This window comes from Netta rufina (assembly GCF_964035555.1).
Source record: "Netta rufina genome assembly, chromosome: 3".
Taxonomy (NCBI): domain Eukaryota; kingdom Metazoa; phylum Chordata; class Aves; order Anseriformes; family Anatidae; genus Netta; species Netta rufina.
This window is the reverse complement of record NC_140125.1, coordinates 18,488,399-18,508,179: the sequence shown is the minus strand read 5'-3', so window position 1 is coordinate 18,508,179 and position 19,781 is coordinate 18,488,399. Positions and strand designations below refer to the sequence as shown.

The 19,781-nt window shown below is 40.1% G+C and overlaps 1 protein-coding gene across 1 annotated transcript in view; it reads left to right on the top strand.

Annotated features, from left to right (window-relative positions):
- Nucleotides 1-19,781, top strand: part of ALK (ALK receptor tyrosine kinase) — a gene marked incomplete at both ends in the record, with an annotated part of 285,765 nt that overhangs the window by 227,775 nt on the left and 38,209 nt on the right. Inside the window, 3 exons of the mRNA XM_084285117.1 lie at nucleotides 6,839-7,008; nucleotides 15,133-15,227; nucleotides 16,615-16,758. Coding sequence (XP_084141243.1) covers nucleotides 6,839-7,008; nucleotides 15,133-15,227; nucleotides 16,615-16,758 — 409 coding nt within the window. The remainder of the gene's footprint in view (nucleotides 1-6,838; nucleotides 7,009-15,132; nucleotides 15,228-16,614; nucleotides 16,759-19,781) is intronic.

The following is a 19,781-nucleotide window of genomic DNA, read 5'->3' as shown; positions in this document are numbered from 1 at the left end:
ATTCTATTTTGTTTTGTCTCCCTTCTTTGACAAAGACATGTGCAGGTTCTGAACATTTTAAGACTTTGTTCTGACCAACAAGAGTTAAGTGTTTTTCATAATCCACCTGACACGGGAAGCAGAGTGAATGATTTCCCAATATGCGTGTATTTTTTCCTTGTGTATACAGCAGGGCAAATAATTAAACTTGCCATCAGGGGAGAAGCTGCCATGTATTTCATCTGCTAACATGCCATCCCACCTCTGTCACTCCCCTTGGCACTTAAAAGGCATCCGGACACATCCAGCATTGCAGCTGTCGGTAATAAAGAGTAAAGGAGTTTGGCAAGGGTTTTGTCTCTTGCATTTTCATATAGTGTAAAAGCTTCTCCTCTCAATGGGCCCCTTGTGGTTTCAAATTCTATTTTACTGGAACAATCTGTCTGTGAGCAGAATAATTTAATTCCACCTTTCAGTGTAACACAAGAGGAGAAAGGAGATATTCCCCCCTACGCACTTATTCCAACAATAGATGCCAACCGACTTCTGTATAGTGAAATTATGGTCAGAAAAGAGGCTGTGAAAATACCATAATCCTGTCCTGTATTTTTTCACCCTCAATCAATTCCCAACTGAACCAGCTCAAGGTCAGGCACTAAAAGATTATTTTTCTTCTACGTGTCACTGCTGACAGCTCCACCTGGCATGTCACAACCAGGACAGGTTCTCTGGCAACTGAAACCCCATTGACAAAGCTCGCTCATGACTCACATGGCAAAGGGATCTCATCAAGTGTGTGCAAATGAGACACATCTATTCTTCCACAGTCAGAGCAAGCCATGAACTTGCTCTCCCTCTTGTATTTGACCCAGTTTACACACTCCTTTAAATATCTGCCTGCTGTCCTTGCAAGTTCACTTACCATAGTGGTTAGTTCTGACAGCTTGTTTCAGTACAACAGGTAGATTCACCTCAGATTTGCATTCTGCTCCAATATACACAAATGATGGAGGCTGTCTTCAGGCCAGTTATTTTATATCCCTCCCTCTCCTTGTATCTTATGCCTACCCCATTATCATCATGGCCAGTTCAGCTGAACTCCTGAGGGTGTGGTTGAATGTGCTGCCCCAGCTACACAGTTCATTCACCTCACTTGGGTGCCTAGAGCCTACCTGCCTTGGGTCCTTATGTTGTCCTTATGTCCTTATGTTAGTCCTTATGTCCTTATGCTGCAAATGTGAGAACGACAATGAGGCCAACAGACATCCACAGTTGGCTGATTTTGATTCCCCTCCTTCCTTGCTACACAAGCTCTGGGGCACTACTAGCCCCACTGTTTCCTGAAGCTACTATTTAGGCTGCTCTTTAGCCTGAATTGTACATAGAAATTAATTCAACCTCAAATAAGAAACATTCCCTGCTGCAGTAGAGTTTACTATGCTGAGGGGGGATCTCTCATCTGGCCAGACACCCATAAAACCAGGACTCAATGCTGATAAGGAAACAGCCAAGCAAAACTGTCCATGGTGGGTGCCAGCCACAAGGAGTTTGCTAATGCTTCAGGCTCATTTTTCTCTCTCAGCCCGACTGTTTAATCTCCCACTGTGATAGTTAGACTGGCAACAGAGAAGACTGAGCAGTTTGAGAAAGTGATTGCTAACACCCTGGAGACACTGGGGTGGACTGATCTGAATGCCTTCCCTGCTGAGGTTCTGGATGACTGTTTACAGCAGTGGTGATGCAAGCAGGTGGAGACTCCAGAGCCTGGATGACCTTTAACATAGGTATTGCCTCTGAGTACAGGACAGGCACATCCCTTCATCTGTCTATTATACCATGATGCACACTCCCCACCTTGAGCCCAGGAACATGCTGGGCTGCTTGTAGGCTATGCTCCTCGAGCATTTCCCATGCCCTGCATGACGCTTCTCTAACTCACAAAGGGAAAAAATCAGCCTGACTATTCTGTACTGCCCTACGTGCATCAAAAGATGAGAACAGAGTAAAAATGCATGCAGGAGATAGAGTAACAAAGACAGCCTGTACTTTCCCACGCGTTTGGAATTGCCTTGCACTTTGTATATAGCTTGGTATTGGACTTGGCTCCTGTTTTTTTTGAGCAGCTTTATGTTTTCATTTTCTTTGTTCTTCAGTGCTGTTGGCAGGTCAGAGCTGTTAGTTTGTGATGCTGCTCTTTCTTCTTGGTTCAGTTCATTTTTCTTTTTGTTGTTTTATTAAATCTTTGCTAGAGTATCCTGGCTTCAAAGAATTTATCTTGTTCGCAGACCAGACAGTCTTCATTATCTTTTCGTGCTGCACACTCACTAGAGTCCATTGCCTGTTGACCCAACAACTGTGTGTTTAATGCCCAGTTCATACGGAAGAGGGAAACTGGCAGTTCTAGTAAATCCTGGGGGAATGCAGGAAGCAGTACACATAGTCCATGAAGAGATGCTCCATTACCCTGAAGCTGCCAGAAAGGGGAGACACAACAAAAAGCCCAGAAAATGCATCAGGAACCAGAACTGAGTCACAGTAATCAAAACTGATAGTCTTTTTATCCCACATGTAAAAGTTCATCAGAAAAAAAAAAAACAAACACTTGTCATTGAGCATAGGAAGGCACATAAACTGCGAAGAACTAATCCAAATAGTGACCTTATTTAAAGGCAGAATTTATAAAGACTAAACAATAAAAAAATTGTTATTCTCCCATTTTCTTCATCGTGTCATTCCCCTCCTCTGAGTGGGAATCACAGAATCTCTGTAATAGTAAAAGAACTTTGTACATTTGGCCATTTTTAAAATAATTAAAATGGTTTTTTTGGATGCATTTCATTTCAACAAGCTATTTCATGAAACGTAAAAAAGTACCAAACTGAGCCAGACTTTTTTTTTAACCTGAAATAACTTTTTGAACTTAAACATAGTCTCTCTAGAAAATGAACATAATATGCTGATGTAAAAGAGTGTAATAGAAGTTTGCCCTCTCAGTCAGGTTATGAAAGATGGATTTCATGCTCTGCAGTTAATAATTCAGTTTTCTTTTTTATGCAAAAGTGTTGTATTTTTTAAGCACATAAATGAATAATAGAAATCATTCCTTGAGTGCATTCTGAGCCCTATGATGGCACCTACAAAGTGTGTCTCTTTTTCTCTTTATTCCTTGAGTTTTATGTAACTTAGAAGGGTACATGCTAATAACATTGACTCATAACATTTGTGGGCATGAAAAAATGCGATATAGATATGCCTCTAGCACAGCCTTTCATGTGCTTTATTTTGCAAAATGTTGTTAGCACCCTTTTTATTTTAAAATGCTGGTTTAAAATATTTCTACAGCTTAGTCACTGTTTCTGTTCTTACAGAAACTGCTTCTTGCTTCTTTTGACACCTTGCTTCTGTATCATTGGATGATCTATAATATCTGAAATTTCTTGAAGGTTTGAGCACTCCACAGTACTTTGGAAGCAAAATTACAACATTTTTCTCTTTTTTTCTCTTTTGATGTTGTCTTTATTTTTGTTTGTTTCCTTGTTTCCAGAAATTAAGGTACTTTTATTCAGTTCTTAATTTTATAAAAGTAAACATGAATAATAAATGAGAATAGATAGCATGGGAATTTCTTCATCTGAAGTTATATGCTTCTCTTTCTCACATAGATATTTTAAAACTACGTAATCAGATCAGTTTAATTACCATTTTATCATTTACTTAAGGTTTTTGCTTGCATATTTATGTTATAAGTAAAAGCAGAAGTCTCAGCAGACTACAAGAGACTGATCATGCACAGTTATTAATCTTGAGGGAAAAACAAGAGCAAGAAGTTTTGGTCATCTTTCTTATTCTTAAGCCAAAATCGTTCAGCAGTTCAGACAGATGACTCTGCTTGTATTGTTGTGTACAAACATTTCTCCTTGCTAGTAAGAAACACAGTGTTGCCAATGTGATAAACTTCATGCCTCAAACACACTTCATATTCATGTACAAATTCCTACTGAGACTTGGCAAAAGCGTCTGCAGCCATAGTCTAACTGTACATAAACTGTAATCCAACTTGCAGCTTCGGTTCCTATTTAATGATGAGATGTTTTTCCAAGTTTTCCTTTCCTTCCTTTCCCTTCCCTTTCTTCCCCTTTCTTTCAGGTAGTTGTAGAGAGCAATGAGGTCTCCCCTGAGCCTTCTCTTCTCCAGACTAAACAACCCCAGCTCCCTCAGCCGCTCCTCCGAGGACTTGTGTTCCAGGCCCTTCACCACGTCTGTCTCTCCTTTCCCTTGACAGATAGAAGCTTTTCTCTGTCTTAGAAATACTTTACCCCAAGCACTCTTCTAAACATGTTCGTCTTTTCCCCTTTTCTTTGGTTATTTTTGCTATGGGCAATCATTTATCTTTTTCTGCCAGGTAAGACTTGAAGTATTTCTAACTAAAGTAGATTCACAGGTGTAAGCAGGCCCAAACCTAACCCTAAAGGTTCTTACTATTTTACTTCTTTTGAGTATACAAAAATAAAATGCCAGTCTTGCTCACTTCTCAGGTGGTCTTGAAATTATGCAGCTTGTACGCTCATTGTTTTTCCTGACCTCTCTGTTAAACCTCAAAAACCTTGTTGATATTGGTGAGGATTAATGTTCTTTCTTGGATGAATTGAGTCTCTTGATTGTCTGTTCAGATACTCCACAAACTCAGGGGCTAAGGGGATTCTCCAGAAGGCTTCTTTATAGATAATATTCACAGTACAGGGCAATGTGCCCCAAGTTTTGCTACAATATGCTTGTCTTAACTGTGAGTTCTCTCTCCATTTAATTTTGCCCAAATCAGTTTAGAGTGTTTCATTTACTTAGTCAGAGTGTTTGCATACGAACAGCTAATCATTGGTTATGGCGGGCTCTGAAGCCAAAAAGCAAAGCGCCATTGAGCCAGTGTCTACCTGTAATGGTTAATTAATTTCTCAATGATGTTTCTAGCTTCTATTTTGCTGCTAGTTTAAGACAGAGGCAGATGTTTGATGTATAATGTTAGGGATATGCCACCAACAGCCCAGATTCAATTTTTCCAAATGTTCCCCTGCACTGTTTACAGGATCCATTGTGTATATGGTACCACCTGCCATCATTGATGCCGTATTCTGTAGAGTGAATGCCAGCCTCATTCAGAAGTCTTTACTATGGCATCCAGCTCATCATCTGCTCTGGTTCACTGCAGCAGGTGTGAAAGGACCTGCACTGCCCTGCTGTGAAGCTTAGAAGCCATAGAAATCATAGCCAGGAATGCCCATTTGGACACAGCGACAGTCGATTCACTCAGAGCCAGTTCATTAGAGTCTGCATATTGCACTTTGCCAGTGAGCTGATCTCCCACATCTAATGCCAACTACTTCTTTCCTTCAAACAGCTGACATGTGTGCAAAGGCATCAATTCCAATTCATCAGTTGCTTCAGCTTTTGCTCTAGTGTTACATTAATAGCTATCACAGGCTTGCTCTTTTCTCACTTCTGACCATGTAGATGTTGCCTCTCACTGTCTGGCAGGTCTCCAGAGGAGACAGAAGTCTGAAAGACCCTGTGTAGTAGGACCTTCAAAGGCTTTACCTCTCAAATTTTGAATTGTCAAAATGGAACAGTGGAATTGTCCCAACTTATCTGTATTAGAAATTTCACATAGGGTGTTACAGTAGTGTTGACATTAGGGTACTAAAACTGCTTCACATATGGACAGTCAGTAAGAGGAGTTGTTTTTCCTACTATAGGTTGAATACTTTACATGTCCACTAGCATCAGCCTGGTCATTGTCCTGTTTCCAAAGATATTATAAAAAAAAAAAAAAAAAAAAAAAAGAAAATGAGATTAGTCCTGATAATTTTTCTCAAGGGAAAGGACTTAAGCGGTTCTGAAAGGTGTTCCAGTGGTATTGAAGGGAACATAAAATGCCTATCAGGTTCTTTAATCTTGATTGTCACCTGACATTAAGGCCATGTGTGTACTAACAGTTAAGAATATCCATGCAAATATCCTGAAGTCTGTGGGCATCAGCCTCCTATACCACAAACCTTTGTCAGCAGCCTCTTTCACCAGTTGGTTCTGGTGAACGTCTGGGTATGAACTCAGCCCTTCCCTAGCTGTGTCACAAAGCGACTCTGGACGTTCCATGACTGGGGAGCAAAAAGGATCAAAGAGTAGATTTATAAATTTTTTACTAAAGTTTAGTCACGACCATGAGACCCTTCCTCTTCCATTAGAGAAATGAGAAGGAGAGAGCCCCCCCATTAAAAATTGCAATAGCTTATGTACAATTTGCAACAAAATGCTATGCAAACGCATCCAATCATATCATTATATCAGTCCTGACTCTGAAAATCATCTTCCCTCGCTTCCATACACAGAGGAAGGAGTTCACATGCAGGGCAAGTGCAAGACCTTGCTCTTCTCTGGAGTTGAAATTTTCTCTAAACGAGTTTTGGTGTTTTGTCACATAATCAGTCTTAACTTGTGTAATTGCCTTAACTTGAACCTCTTAGGCATCTAAGGGGAGAGTGATCTCTGTAGTGTGGATAATAGAGGTACTAACTTGACCCTGTAAAATTATAGTATGTATGTGAAAGCAAAACTAGGGTTGTTTTGGACTCAACTTTAATAAAAAGAAAGGCCACTAGCTCCAATAGTAAATAGCATATGCTAAGTATTACAGTTTTCTACACCAGTGGTGAAACTGAAGTTTTCTAAAAGGATTACATGGACATAAGGGAGATAGAATTGAATTCTTGGTGATTAGAAAACAAATAAATTAAAGAAGAGTTGGGAATTTTGTTAACTTTTGGGTAATGTTTGTGATGTTTAATCTCTTGTGTTCTCTTTCTTCTAGCTACGAATGTCATGGCTCATCCGTGGTGTCTTGCTGGGAAATATATCCTTGGTGCTGGTTGAGAACAAGACAGGAAAGGAGCAGAGCAGGACATTATGGTATTCGGCTAACAGCAAAGGTTTGGGAATATGGCAGTGGTTGATCTTACCTCTCCCAGATATACTGGATAGGTATGAGTCTCTCCTCATCATTCTCCTTCTCGATGATAAGTCACTTCATCACTAGCTAGTTGGCAATTAAAATGGCAACATCACTCCCAAAAATAGTTCCCTCAGGGAGAGGAACTGCTTTGTCCCTGGGAGGTATATTGTCAAAGCCAGGGATTGAAACTCTGAGTAGTTAGAGCAAAGCACAGAACTTCAAAACTCCTGAATGGTGGTTGTTCTCAAATTGGGTGTTCTACAACAAAGAGCTTAAACTTATGTGTCTTTGTTTCATCGACTGGAAATGCTTATTGTACTCACATATTATTTAAGTAGCATGTTTTAATCCTCTTACGTGATTTGTTCGAGTTGATGTGAGCTCTGTAGTTTATATTTTTTCTGGATATCAAAGTCCTCAGTGTCCAATACCTTTAGATCTGAGGATGAAAGAGATGGGAAGAAGAACCTGCTGCAAAATCAAGACAAGAATGTTTCTGAATACCTTTGTGTTAGCTGTAACGGGAGGATAAGCTTAATGAAGGGGTCTCAGTTATGACTGTAGTCTGGCTTTAAGCGTAGTTTTATCTGGTAGCATATGCTTAATCTGGTAGCATATTCTTGTTTACAGAGTGTTGTTTTAGCTGTTTCTTACAGCTCAGCTTTAAAGGAATAATCTGTTTCCCGTTGTTTACTTTTTGTGTGTACTCTGGCCTATGACCTTTATAGAGAAGACACAAACATACTTCACCTCCTGCTGCCCTGGCCTTTAGGCGATAAGATGCATCTACAGTCTGTGTCATGAGCACTGGTGTCCTTTGTCTTTTGGGGAATATGCGCCCTAGAAATAATGGATTTCATTAAGGGATAGTTTTCCTCATAAGAAAATTGAACAAACATTGTATGAATATGTCTTTTATCTTGCTGGCTCTTGGGGATGCATGTAGGCTGCAAATACAACAAGGACACTGCCAACGCTTTCGTCCTGAATGTATAATTAATATGCGTGCGTCAAAGATTTAAAAAATATCTGCATTGTGCAGTCAATGCTGAAGTACCATTTGTAAAAATACCTAGTTGCTTCATTCCCTTCAGCTGTGTTTACTTTGAAGAATGGTATATTTTGCCATTATTATTTATGTGACTAATTTTCTAATGTTGCCATGGGAATGTTTTTTACCTGAATTATTCTGTACTCTTGTACTATTGCTTTTCTTTAAATTCTCTCTGGTTGCACAGACAGACAGAGAATACTTTGATCTTAGGAACTAGGCTAGTAGTGGTTCATGTGGAATCACAGGTCCATCTGATATACAGTGCTATTATGTATAAGTTTTTGACATCCTTATTTCCCCATTACTTACAGAGAAAGACAGCTGGGTTCATTCACTGAGAGAAGGGTTTGTTGGAGGTTAAGACTTAAGCAAAGACAATTTTGAAGTTTTGGTGTCTCTTGAAAAGTTTTTAATCCTTATATTTTCACAGAAATTGTACTGTTTTAAAGACTTTTATAAAGACTGATTTAGTTGAAACCAGTCCTTCCTGTGAGACTTGAAAATACTGCAGGCACCTTTCTCACCATCTTGAAGTCTGCTTCTCAGGAAATCCAGAATGATGTACAACTTAGGAACTCTATGGAAGTGATACACTGAAGTGGTACTGGGGAGACTACAGTATTGCATTTATGCTATTGCATTTATCTTTGGAGATAAATGACTGATAGTCTTAATGAACTGTAAGAATTATTTACTTGACGTGAATTCTATGATGGTGCTGCTGAAAGCTTGCTGTTTGTCTTTTTCTAATTGGTTCCCATGTTTGTAGCTATGAGGGTGTGCATTAGACAAGTGAAGCAGGGTATTACAAATATTCCTACAGGAGGAGCAGAAACCTTAAATCATCCTACAGAAGTGAAGCTCTTGAATAAAGCACACTAATGTACCAGTTCCACACAAAATTAAAGCGTCATCCAATTTGATTGGGAAGCTGAATTGAAAGCGTTATTAATAACAAGATAATATGCCCTAAGGCTGCTCAAAAGCATGCTTGTTCAAAAGCTGCTTAGCCATAATTTTTGTGTTTGGCTTATTGCCCTTCAAGGAAGGACAAGTTTCAAGAAATCAGACTGCTTCTATCTTTAGAAACAGACACCTCAAATGTTTAAGAAAGTTGTTGGGGGGGTGGATTATATTTTGGCAGAAAAACACTCTTAGAACATTTCAGGTGATTCCATGTTATCCCTAATGGCAAGGGCTGTACAATTTAATCTCTCCCTTACATATAGTACAACACCCCTGCCTCGCCTGCCCTGCATAATCCTCCTGAACAGCTGATAGTCCTCCTGAACAGCACTCCTGTCACAGGACTCATCCCACCAAGTCTCACAAATACCAATTATATCATAGCTCTGGGAAAGGACCAAAGGCTCCAGTTTGTCCCGTTTGTTCCTCACACTGCATGCATCGGTATACAAGCATTTCATGTGCTCCTGAACCCACAGTGCTCCCTGGAGTAGCATGGGTGCTCCCATTAGCTTTGCCACCCTCAGACAGTGCCACCCCTTGGTTTAACCTCAGTATTCCTAATGGTATCCCCCATCCCACATCAATCCTAGTTTAAAGCCCTCTCAATCGGTCTTACCAGTTTATGAGCTAAGAAATGTTTCCCCCATGAAGGCAGGTGGGTGCCATCAGGCCCCAGTGGACCTGTCATCTCAAAGGCTCTGCCATGATTATAAAACCCCAAATTCCTGCTGCTTTGTATCATTAACTATGTTTGATAATGTTCGCCTTCTGAAATAGAATTATTCTGGTGAAAGCTGTTCTGTTAATCTGAAAAAGTGGGGTTTGGTGATGGTGTGTGCAGTGTACCTGTGATAGTTTTTGTACAAGTATATATTCTGCATGGTTGCCCTTAATAACACCTTTGAAACTCAACCTTTATTACTGGCTAGTAAGTAACTTCCTACATGGCAATTCTATCACTGTAACTGAGTTTGGTTAATATGCTTGTAGTTCTCCAAATAATCTCATTCCACCTAAATATGTCTCTTATCCCAAATAGTACGTCATTTGTGAGGTGAGCTAACAATGCATCATTTTTAACAGAGAAGTTAGTGGGTACCTGAATGTAATAAGGGTTAGTGACCTGAAACTTTTCTCTTCCGTAAGTACCTCAATCTCAAGCAAGTTCAGCCATAATTATTTTAGCTAGGTAGAAAGAGAAATCAGTTCCATCAGAGGCAAAACATTACAAGTTATGAAATGGCATCTGTACATAAAGGTACAATATGATCGTGTCACTTCATGGATTGACTACAGGGGAGATGAATATTCAATCTTGTTCAATAATCCTTGTCTTTATGATAAAAAGAAAAAAATAATTATTATGAACCTTTCTAAAATAATAGCATGAAGACAGCTGCCTGGGTCTGGATAATGGAAACCTGGAAGGTCCATATGAGCCAGGGACAAAATTTAGGTGGAATTCAGAGTTGCTAATGAAGGGAGGAAGCTGCAGAGAATTCACATACAATGAGCTTTCTGAGGTCCTCTATACAAGGAGAATGCTTTTTATTTTTGTCCACATGGGAAAGGACATAATACACCCAAAAGCTAACATTTCTGTGCAAAATGAAGGCCTAAAGACAGGTGACATAAGCAAAACAGTTTGTCTTCATGGCGGCTATACCAAAATAATTATAGATATATTTTCATACTTTTGGTTCTGTATTTCCCTTTTTAGATAAGCCCCAGATATTTGGGGGGTTAACAGTCTTCTGTTAGGATCAAGGAAAATGTAAGTAAGGAAAAAGAAGACCTGAACTGAACAGAAAACTCAAGATGATGTCCTTAAGCTCAAATACTGACCATCCTGAAGTAAAACCCAGGATTCAAAGATTGTGAGGAGTGGAGAAGACTACAGTCCAGAAGGTTCACTGTTGTCCTGTTTCTGTGTCAGATTTGACTGAATTGGAATATGCTTGGTCCTACTTTTCAAAGAACTGTTCATCTATATTCTAATTTCATGAGTTGGGCCAAAGAAACAAATCAAAGGAAAACAATTTGTTATGCCTTTGGTGGCACTTCTTATCCATGATTCTGAAGTATTTGATCAGTAGTCAGCCTTGAGTGTTTTTTAAATTTAAGTAAAACTTGAATCCTTCAAACAACTGAGGTGATGTTCCCAAAGGGGAGATTTGAATTTTTATTTTTATTTTCTTTGCCCACCTGGTACCACATTTCCCATCAGCCTCAAGCAGTTTATTAATTTTTTAATTTTTATTTTTTTATTCTTAAAAGGGGCCTTTTTATGAGTTCCGTTTACAGCTCAGCTTGTAACTTGTACTTCCCAATTGGCAGACATCTAAAGAGCTTTTTTTTTCTATCTGTGCTCCTGGATTCAAATAAAATAGAAGAAGAGACAGAAAAAAGTAATTTCCACCAGTCCTCAAGTAACATTTTTTCTGATATCCAAGTCATTAAAACCCCTCATAGCAGGCATATTTTGATTCTTATGAAGAAATCTATCTTACAAACACAGAGTTATCCAGAATAATATTGCATTCCACGTGAGGATGTTGCTGGAATTTAATAAACAACAAAGCTGTGACAAAATTGCCAGCACTAGTTTTACTGCTTCTATATATTTACCTTCAGGAATGGTCTTGCATTGCCATCCACCAAAGCGTCTGTGTTAACAGTGAATATGTGTATATGGTGTGGTGGATCAGTATACGTGCTGTATAGGTACTAGTTCAAGTATTGGCTGCGTAGTCAGCATAGCCTACCTGGAGCTGTGTGAAAATACCAGTGAGATGTTGTCACCTACAGCATTACACTAAGCCACCACAGCAGCCTATGCTTTTTGATGTTTTGTTATCAGCTTTGGCAAAGTCAGTGGGAATTGGTTCATTGATTTCAGTAAGTATAGGATCAAACAGAAGGAAGAAAAAGGAGGGGAAGGGAATGAGATCATCTGTGTGGCTTTTTTTTTTTTTTTTTTTTTCCTTTCTCACTGATGTGTGACATTTCCATCTTCAGTTTTGATTAAATTTCCCTTAATTAGCCCATTAAGCTAGAACCACCAAAGCTAATGATGGAAATGTTGGTTAACTGATGATCGTGTTTCAGTGGAATTTGAAAGACATCATATTTCTAAATTAATAGCGGCATTAAATTGGAGAAGAGAAAAAGATGAACTATTTGTTGCAGAAATTCTGGTCTCAAGAGAAGGCTTGTGGTGAACCTGCATTTGTGTTTAAAACAAGAAGAAAAAGAAAGAAAGAGGAAGAGAAAGAGAGAGAGAGAGAGAGAAGGAGAAGGAGGAGAAAGAAAGGAAAAAGGAAAAAAGAAACACAGATTAATAGGAAACCAGAGCAGCATTGATGGTCCTGACAGTGTTTGATGTTCACATAATTCTTCTGTTTTGGGGGCTTTTCTACCAGTTTTTTCATCCCTGGTGAACTTCAAGAAACTTTTTATGTGTGCTGGTCCCAGTGTTCCTGAAGTTGAAACTGGCAAGGCTCTCCCTTAAGTAAAACACAACCTATTGCATTCTTGTATAGGCAAATAGATGGCATTTTCCTCCATGACAGAAATACTGTTTTGTATCATGCTTTCCTGCTCTGAGGGGCTGACCGTGTGATAACTCATGAAAGAACAACCTTTTGTTGTCTGGAGAGGCAGGACATGACCATCAAAGGTTAACACCTTGCAGCATGAAGCTTATGTTCTGCTCAGGAAATTGCCCAGAAATATTTTCAGAAGTATTCAGTTGCCTGTAAGTACAAAAAAAAAAAAAAAAAAAAGATGAACAGTAGCCTTTACACCTTTACACAAGTGTCCATCTCGTCTTTTTTATCCATCTCTTGCCAAGATTGGCTCTGGGGCAGATGCATTCTGTGGTGGAGTGGAGGGATTGAGGCAGTAGGGCTTTTTTTCTGTCATTGAGGCCACTCGAGACAGCCGAGGGAGCCGCCAGGACCCGGCAGCTCTCATGAGGGAGGCTGACGAGGCACAGGCGGAGCCAGCAGCAGCAGCGGCGCCATTTCAACCGGGCACTGCCGCCATTTTGCAGCCACTCGCCAAGATCTGGCGGAGGAGCTGGCCAAGCTGCTTTCCGTCATTTATCAGCAGTCCTGGCTATCAGGGGAGGTGCCAGTCGACTGGTGGCCAGCAAATGTGATACCCATCTACAAGAAAGGCCGGAGGGCAGACCCGGGAAACTACAGGCCTGTCAGTTTGACCTCAGTGCCAGGGAAGCTCATGGAGCAGGTTATCTTGAGAGTCATCATGCAGCACTTGCAGGGCAGCCAGGCGATCAGGCCCAGTCAGCATGGGTTTATGAAGGGCATGTCCTGCTTGATGAACCTAATCTCCTTCTATGACAAAGTGATGCCCTTGGTGGATGAGGGAAAGGCTGTGGATGTGGTCTACCTTGACTTCAGCAAGGCTTTTGACACCGTTCCCCACAGCATTCTCCTCAAGAAACCAGCTGCTTGTGGCTTGGACTGGCGCACGCTTCGTTGGGTTAAAAAATGGCTGGGTAGCCAGGCCCAAAGAGTCGTGGTGAATGGAATTAAATCCAGTTAGAGGCCAGTCACTAGTGGAGTCCCCCAGGGCTCAGTACCAGGGCCAGTGCTCTGTGACAGGTGTGTCACTTGGTTATTCTTTTGTGAGCTTGGTTTGTTGGTGACAGAAAGGGTAGATTTTAAAAACATCAGGAGGCAACAAGACTAATGTAAGAATACTGACAGCTGCCAAAAAGATGAGATAAAATGTTTTAGACCAAAAACCATACATAAAGGACTACAAGCTGTGAGAAGAAAATTCTGCTGGCATTTTGATTATTGCAGCAGTGCAGGAAACAGGATTTGTACAGCCTTTTAAAATAAATAGGAGTGCTTCACAAAAATACTTTGTTCATCAACTTGTCATCTAAACTGGAACAACTGCAAGAATACACATTCTAGCTAAAATCTTATTCCAAAATCTAGAAGTAGGAACCATAAGGAAGTTATGTACATTAAAGAAACACATAAACAGCTCTAACTTAAGGCACTGTAAGACATCAAGATACAAAATTGAACAAGGTTTAAATAACATTTTTTATTCTCTTGCAGCTTGTATCATATGCTGTCTTCATGTTTTTCTAGTTTTGATACAACCTTTTGATATCGTATCTGATTTCCAGGCCGTGGTCAGTTGCTTTATAAATTGTTCTTCTGTCATAAGGACAGTATTTGGACTTAATGTGACAGATATGCATCAGGAGAACATGCATTTACTAAGCAAAGAGAAAACCTAAATCTGTGAAAGCCCTAAAAAAATGCTGTGGTCTGTATACAATCAGATTTGAAATACTAGGTTGTATGTTATTTTTGCTCTACCTGCTGACTTGTAATACCACTGCGGGTGATTTTACAGTGATCTTTCTTTTGGTAACATCAGAGTGGCAAAAGCCTACTCCCTGCAAAAGCCAGATGAGAATATGGAAGTGTTGTAAGGCAAACCTGCAGAGCTTCAACAAGGAGATAAAGAATTCTCCAGTTCCTATGGACTACACAGTTCTTGTGTTTTGTGGTGGTGGTGGTCGTTTGGTGTTGTTTTTTTTGTTTGTTTTGGGGCGGGGAGAAGGAGGGAGGGTTGACTGCCAGGACTGTTAGATATCCTTGGCTTCCTCAAGCAGTCCCAAATACTTACTGAATTTCTTTCAGCTTTTGTCAGCTTCTTTTAAAAAACTCCTAAATGACATCAGAAGCTCCAGCCTACTTACTTTTCCTAGCACTTTTGGGTTCAAAACACTTGTGAGAATAAAATCGCCTTACGTGTCTGATTTTTTTGTGCCAGAAGTCAGGGTATTTTAACTGTTGTCCTGACACCCCCCAGCACAAGTACTGGCACCTGCTTCAGGCTGTAAGCCCCTGGAAGGACAAGGGGCCATATTCATTTTTCTGTCTATTCATGTGCAGCCCCCCTCCCAAGATTGATCCTCTTTGCTTGTCAGGGGTTAGGATGCTTTCTCTATCAATTTAATAATTTTGTATATGAAAGAAAAGCTTTTTATTTCTCCCTTCTAAAACTGCTTTAGTTGTGAATAGCTCTGTTCTGTCCCTTTAGCAGACTTTAATCCCTGTTCTTCCAATCTGTGCAGGTTTTGGTTTCAGATCATCGCTTCATGGGAAGAAGGATCTGATGCCATTATTGCTTTTGACAATGTCTCCCTTAGTCTGGACTGTTATTTAACAAGTAAGTTTTCCTTTTATCTGCAAGTGGTTTGCCTTTTATTTGCTATGCAACTGAAACTTGGAGAGGGGTTGAAACTGTGGGGAGGGGATTGCATGTTGTTCTCTTCAAAAGACTTGAAAAAAGGTATGTTTCTGAAATACTTGTGCTAAGATGAAGGAGACTGTTCGGATTCGTATCCTTTTAGAAGAACTGACTAGTGAATGGGTTCCGAGTCTGGCAGTAAATGGATAGTAAGATGTATGGTGTGGGAGAGTCAGTTTCCAGCTAAGATAGTAGCATCACCTACCTGCACAGGCTGATGCAGAAGCCAGTCTGTGATTACAGAGTTCCACATGACCTGGCTTGCTGTGTGACAGTTATCAAAATGAATGACAGTTGGACTCTGGCTAGGAAAAGACAGGCAGTGATTGACACTAACTTTGCAGTAACATTGGGCACAATGCTACAGTTGAATTAGAACAAGGTTGTTGGTGTTTTTTTTTTTTTATTTGGACTGACATGCCTTTTAGTCTGAATCATCCTGATCTCTCCTCTCTCCTACTTTTGGGAAAAATATGGATTTAGGTCCAAACTTTGTGATCAACCAGCCTTTAAAATATGCCCAGTCTATACCTCTGCTGCCAGATTCACCCCATTTAGATTTTTATTGAACAGTTGTGTTTAGCTCATAATCTCATGCATACTGAAATGTTTAATTTGTAAATGTGTTCAATGATCTGTCACTCTATACCTCAGACCAACAACTTACTTGAGGATTGGTACTGTGGACACAGGAAACCTCTGCCTTGGGTTGAATGGTGGAACTTAACTGTGTTCATTCATCTCCTAGGCTTGAGGCTACAACTTCTGTCATCTTTAGTACATTGAAAACCTCTGAGCCACTTCCTCATCCAACAGCAGTTAGAAAGTTTCATCTGCTTTGTGTTTTGTTAGTTTGTGCTGTCTGGGGCTATGAGTGTTTCCATTTATGCAGTGATACATTTTGGTTTCTGTGCATAAGTACCAAGAACTTCAGCTTCAGGTTCCAGTATTCTAAAGAATCAAAGAGATCTTAAAAGTAGTCTAATTAAGAAAGAACATACAAATTTTTACTGGCTAAAAGAGAAACTTTCTAGCGCTTGCTAGAGATTGTTCTGTATTTCTCTTTTGTGTCTTCATTCATTTGCTGTTTTGTCTACCACCCATTCCTGTTTATTTTTCATTTGTCACAGTTCCCATTACAGCAATGGAAAGTCAATCTGTCCTTTCATTTTAATATTATTATATCCTGTGTCTGCAGGCTCTTAATTCCCAGCAGAGAAGCCTCCAGCTGTTAATTTAGCTTGAGTTTTTTATTACATGCTGACTCAGCACAGTGATAATCAATCTGTGACTTCTTGTTTTCTAGTCAATGGAGAGAAGATACCTCGAAGTACTACCCCAGACTCAAGCAATTTGCTCACTAGTAGAGGTGGCAAGAAAAAGTTTGGATGGGAACAAAAGCTTCTGGGAAATCTCCAACTCAGCACTGCCCCCATTTCTGGTCCAGCAGGTAATTGTCTGATCTGAGAAGCATTCTCAGACAGCAGGTTTCTAACAAGTATAGATTTCAACTGAATGTGGCTAAAAGCAATATGATTCTTTTTTTTTTTTTTTTTTCCTTCTTTTTAACCAAAGCCTTTCCTCAGATCTTTTCCCAAGTCTCTTTCAAACAAAAAAAAAAAAAATGTAGAAAACAATTACCTTTAGCTGTTAACTGCAACTTGGATTTTGATTGCAGGCTTGTGAAAGAAAAGAACTAGAGTGAGGCTCTTCTTAAAGTAAAGATTGCTTTTAAATTGTAAAACAGATTTATTTGATCTCATGATCATTTAAAAATAGGAAGGAATCAAACCAAAGTGTCAAAATTCACTGAGTCCAGGATGTGGTAACCTAAACACTCATCTGTAGTTAATATAAGCTTGGTTTGAAATAACAAAATTCAAACTTTTCCTTTTTTTCAGTAATATCTTCATTCCTCATTTGAAAAAGTACAGCATGGGACTTGATTTTAAAGACATAATTTTTGTCAGAAATGGCAGTCTTGTATACTTGGTTCTTGCCCTGGTTCCCCTTTCCAGCTTAGTTGTAATGGTGTGATACAAAATCATGCAAGATTTCCTTTCCTTTCCTTTCCTTTCCTTTCCTTTCCTTTCCTTTCCTTTCCTTTCCTTTCCTTTCCTTTCCTTTCCTTTCCTTTCCTTTCCTTTCCTTTCCTTTCCTTTCCTTTCCTTTCCTTTCCTTTCCTTTCCTTTCCTTTCCTTTCCTTTCCTTTCCTTTCCTTTCCTTTCCTTTCCTTTCCTTTCCTTTCCTTTCCTTTCCTTTCCTTTCCTTTCCTTTCCTTTCCCATCACATCACTGTCTCCCAGGCATTTGTCTCTTCCGCATTCCAGGCTTGCCCACACATTCTAATATATGTTTTAGGAGCTACATATGCATTTCTATTACAGTCTACCGCTTTTCCCTCTTCCTTGCTGGTTTTTCTTCCTGATTCAGTTCAGGTGGCCACAACTAACCTGGGACAGCACTCCAGACCTATCTGGGGGAGCAGGACTGACCATGTAAATGAAGGATGACTACAAGAGAGAAACATGCATTTGCTACAAATGCCACCCTTAGCACTGTGTGAAGCTGTTCTTCCTCATATAGGGCTGTAGACGCCTGCTGATTTAAAATATCACCTCTCTTAAGTTAGAGAACAGGGGCATGGTTGGTATATGCCTCCTTTACCTTGTGAGTAAGCCCAGGGATTTGTTCTATTCTATGTTATGCTTCACTCTTCTACCTGCAGTGTACTGTTGAAACACATGAGCTCATGTTAAGTCAGCTCTGATACCAGCAGCAGTCTGGCCAGTGCAATCAAAAGCTCAACACAGTCTTCAATGCCTGCTTGAAAAGCTGAATTAGGCAGTGAGCTCTAGTTGTGGTGGTGGAGGCTGATGTCTGTAGTGTAGGCCAAGAGTTCCCATTAAGTAGAGTTTGTTGATATTTTCTGTTCTGAGCATCATGCAGCAAGAAAAGTGCAGAAGTGATGTATTAGATAGGGAGAATGAGCCCTTATGAGAGGATGCTATGCTTTAGGGTTCTCTTTAATGTTTTCATAAATGATCTGGAGGCAGGACTTGAATGCATGCTAAGTAAATTTGCAAATGATACTAAATTAGGAGGATCTGTTTACTCCCTCAGGGGTAGAGAGGATTTACAAAATTGATCTTAACAAATTAGAGGGCTGCGCAATCACCAATCACATGAAATTGAACAAGAGCAAGTGTCAGATTCTGCACCTGAATTGAGGCAAATTTCCTCCTAATATCTAAACTAAATCTTCCTTCTTTTAGTTTAAAACCATTCCCCTTTCTCCTGTCATCATCTGACTTAGCAAAAAGTTGCTCTCCATCTTTTTTAAGCCCCCTTTAAGTATTGAAAAGCTACAATATGGTCCCCTCTGAGCCTTCTCCAGGTTGAACATCCCCAGCTAGAGAGCACCTTTCTTCATAGGAGAGGTGCTCCAGCCTTCTGATCATCTTTATGGCCCTGCTGTGGTCCCACTCTAAAAGTTCCACATCTTTCTTATGCTGGGCGTCCCAGATGTGTCTGCAGTACTCCAGGTGGGGACTGAAGCCTGCAGCAGAGGATGGTTTTGATGTCTTGTCCTCTGTGTTATAGGCCCACCAATTCTGTTGCACCACTCCCCCTAGTGGATCCTTTGAAATGTCTCCTTTGATACCTGTATCTCCATTACCTGCCTAAATTGAACCGCTTTTCAAGTGCTTTCAGTGTTGTTTTTAGGTAGGATCTGCACACAAGTGTAGATTATGGACTTTCCATAGGAGTGTCCATGCTTACGTGGTAATGTAGTTGCCCAAGCCTGCTGTATTTTTCTATCCAGGATACCTACTCTTTTAGTAACACAAAAGCCATTAGATACCAGTATCGGATTGGCAATTGGCCTGAACTTTGGACACAAAGTTAATCTAAAGTGAGTGTGTAGGTGTTAGGCCAGAAATCGTATGGCCATAGGCTTCTCCCTGCTATTACTTTTTTTGCCTCCTTCTTCTCACTAGGTCTGATATGATGGGACACATCTTCTAGCTCCTCTATTCCCTGTTCTATCTGGAGAATGCAATTTAAAGAAATGATTGGAAAGTAGAAATAATGGGAGTCAAATTGTATGGAGGTAGAAGAAAAGGTCACTGAGGTACTCTGAGCAATAGAAATCATCTGTATTGAACTCCGGGTGAAGGTTCAAGGCAATTCCTGTGATATTGAAGCCATCTTGCCTAATTTCTGCATTTGATCCTCCATCCTGTTCAAGTCTCTCCCAAAAAATTGTCTCTAGCCCTTGGGGTTTGAAATCACTCCTACAGCATTTTTTCCCTCTTTGTGCCCTCTTGGTGCAGGCAGGGCATACATCAGCAAACTTGTGCTGCAGCTTCTTGCAGTGGGAAGTCATTACATTTCTGAGTGTCTCCACAATACCAAATCACCTTTTCCCTTTGTGTTTCTCAGTCCCTGCTCTCGGTAAACAGTGCAGATG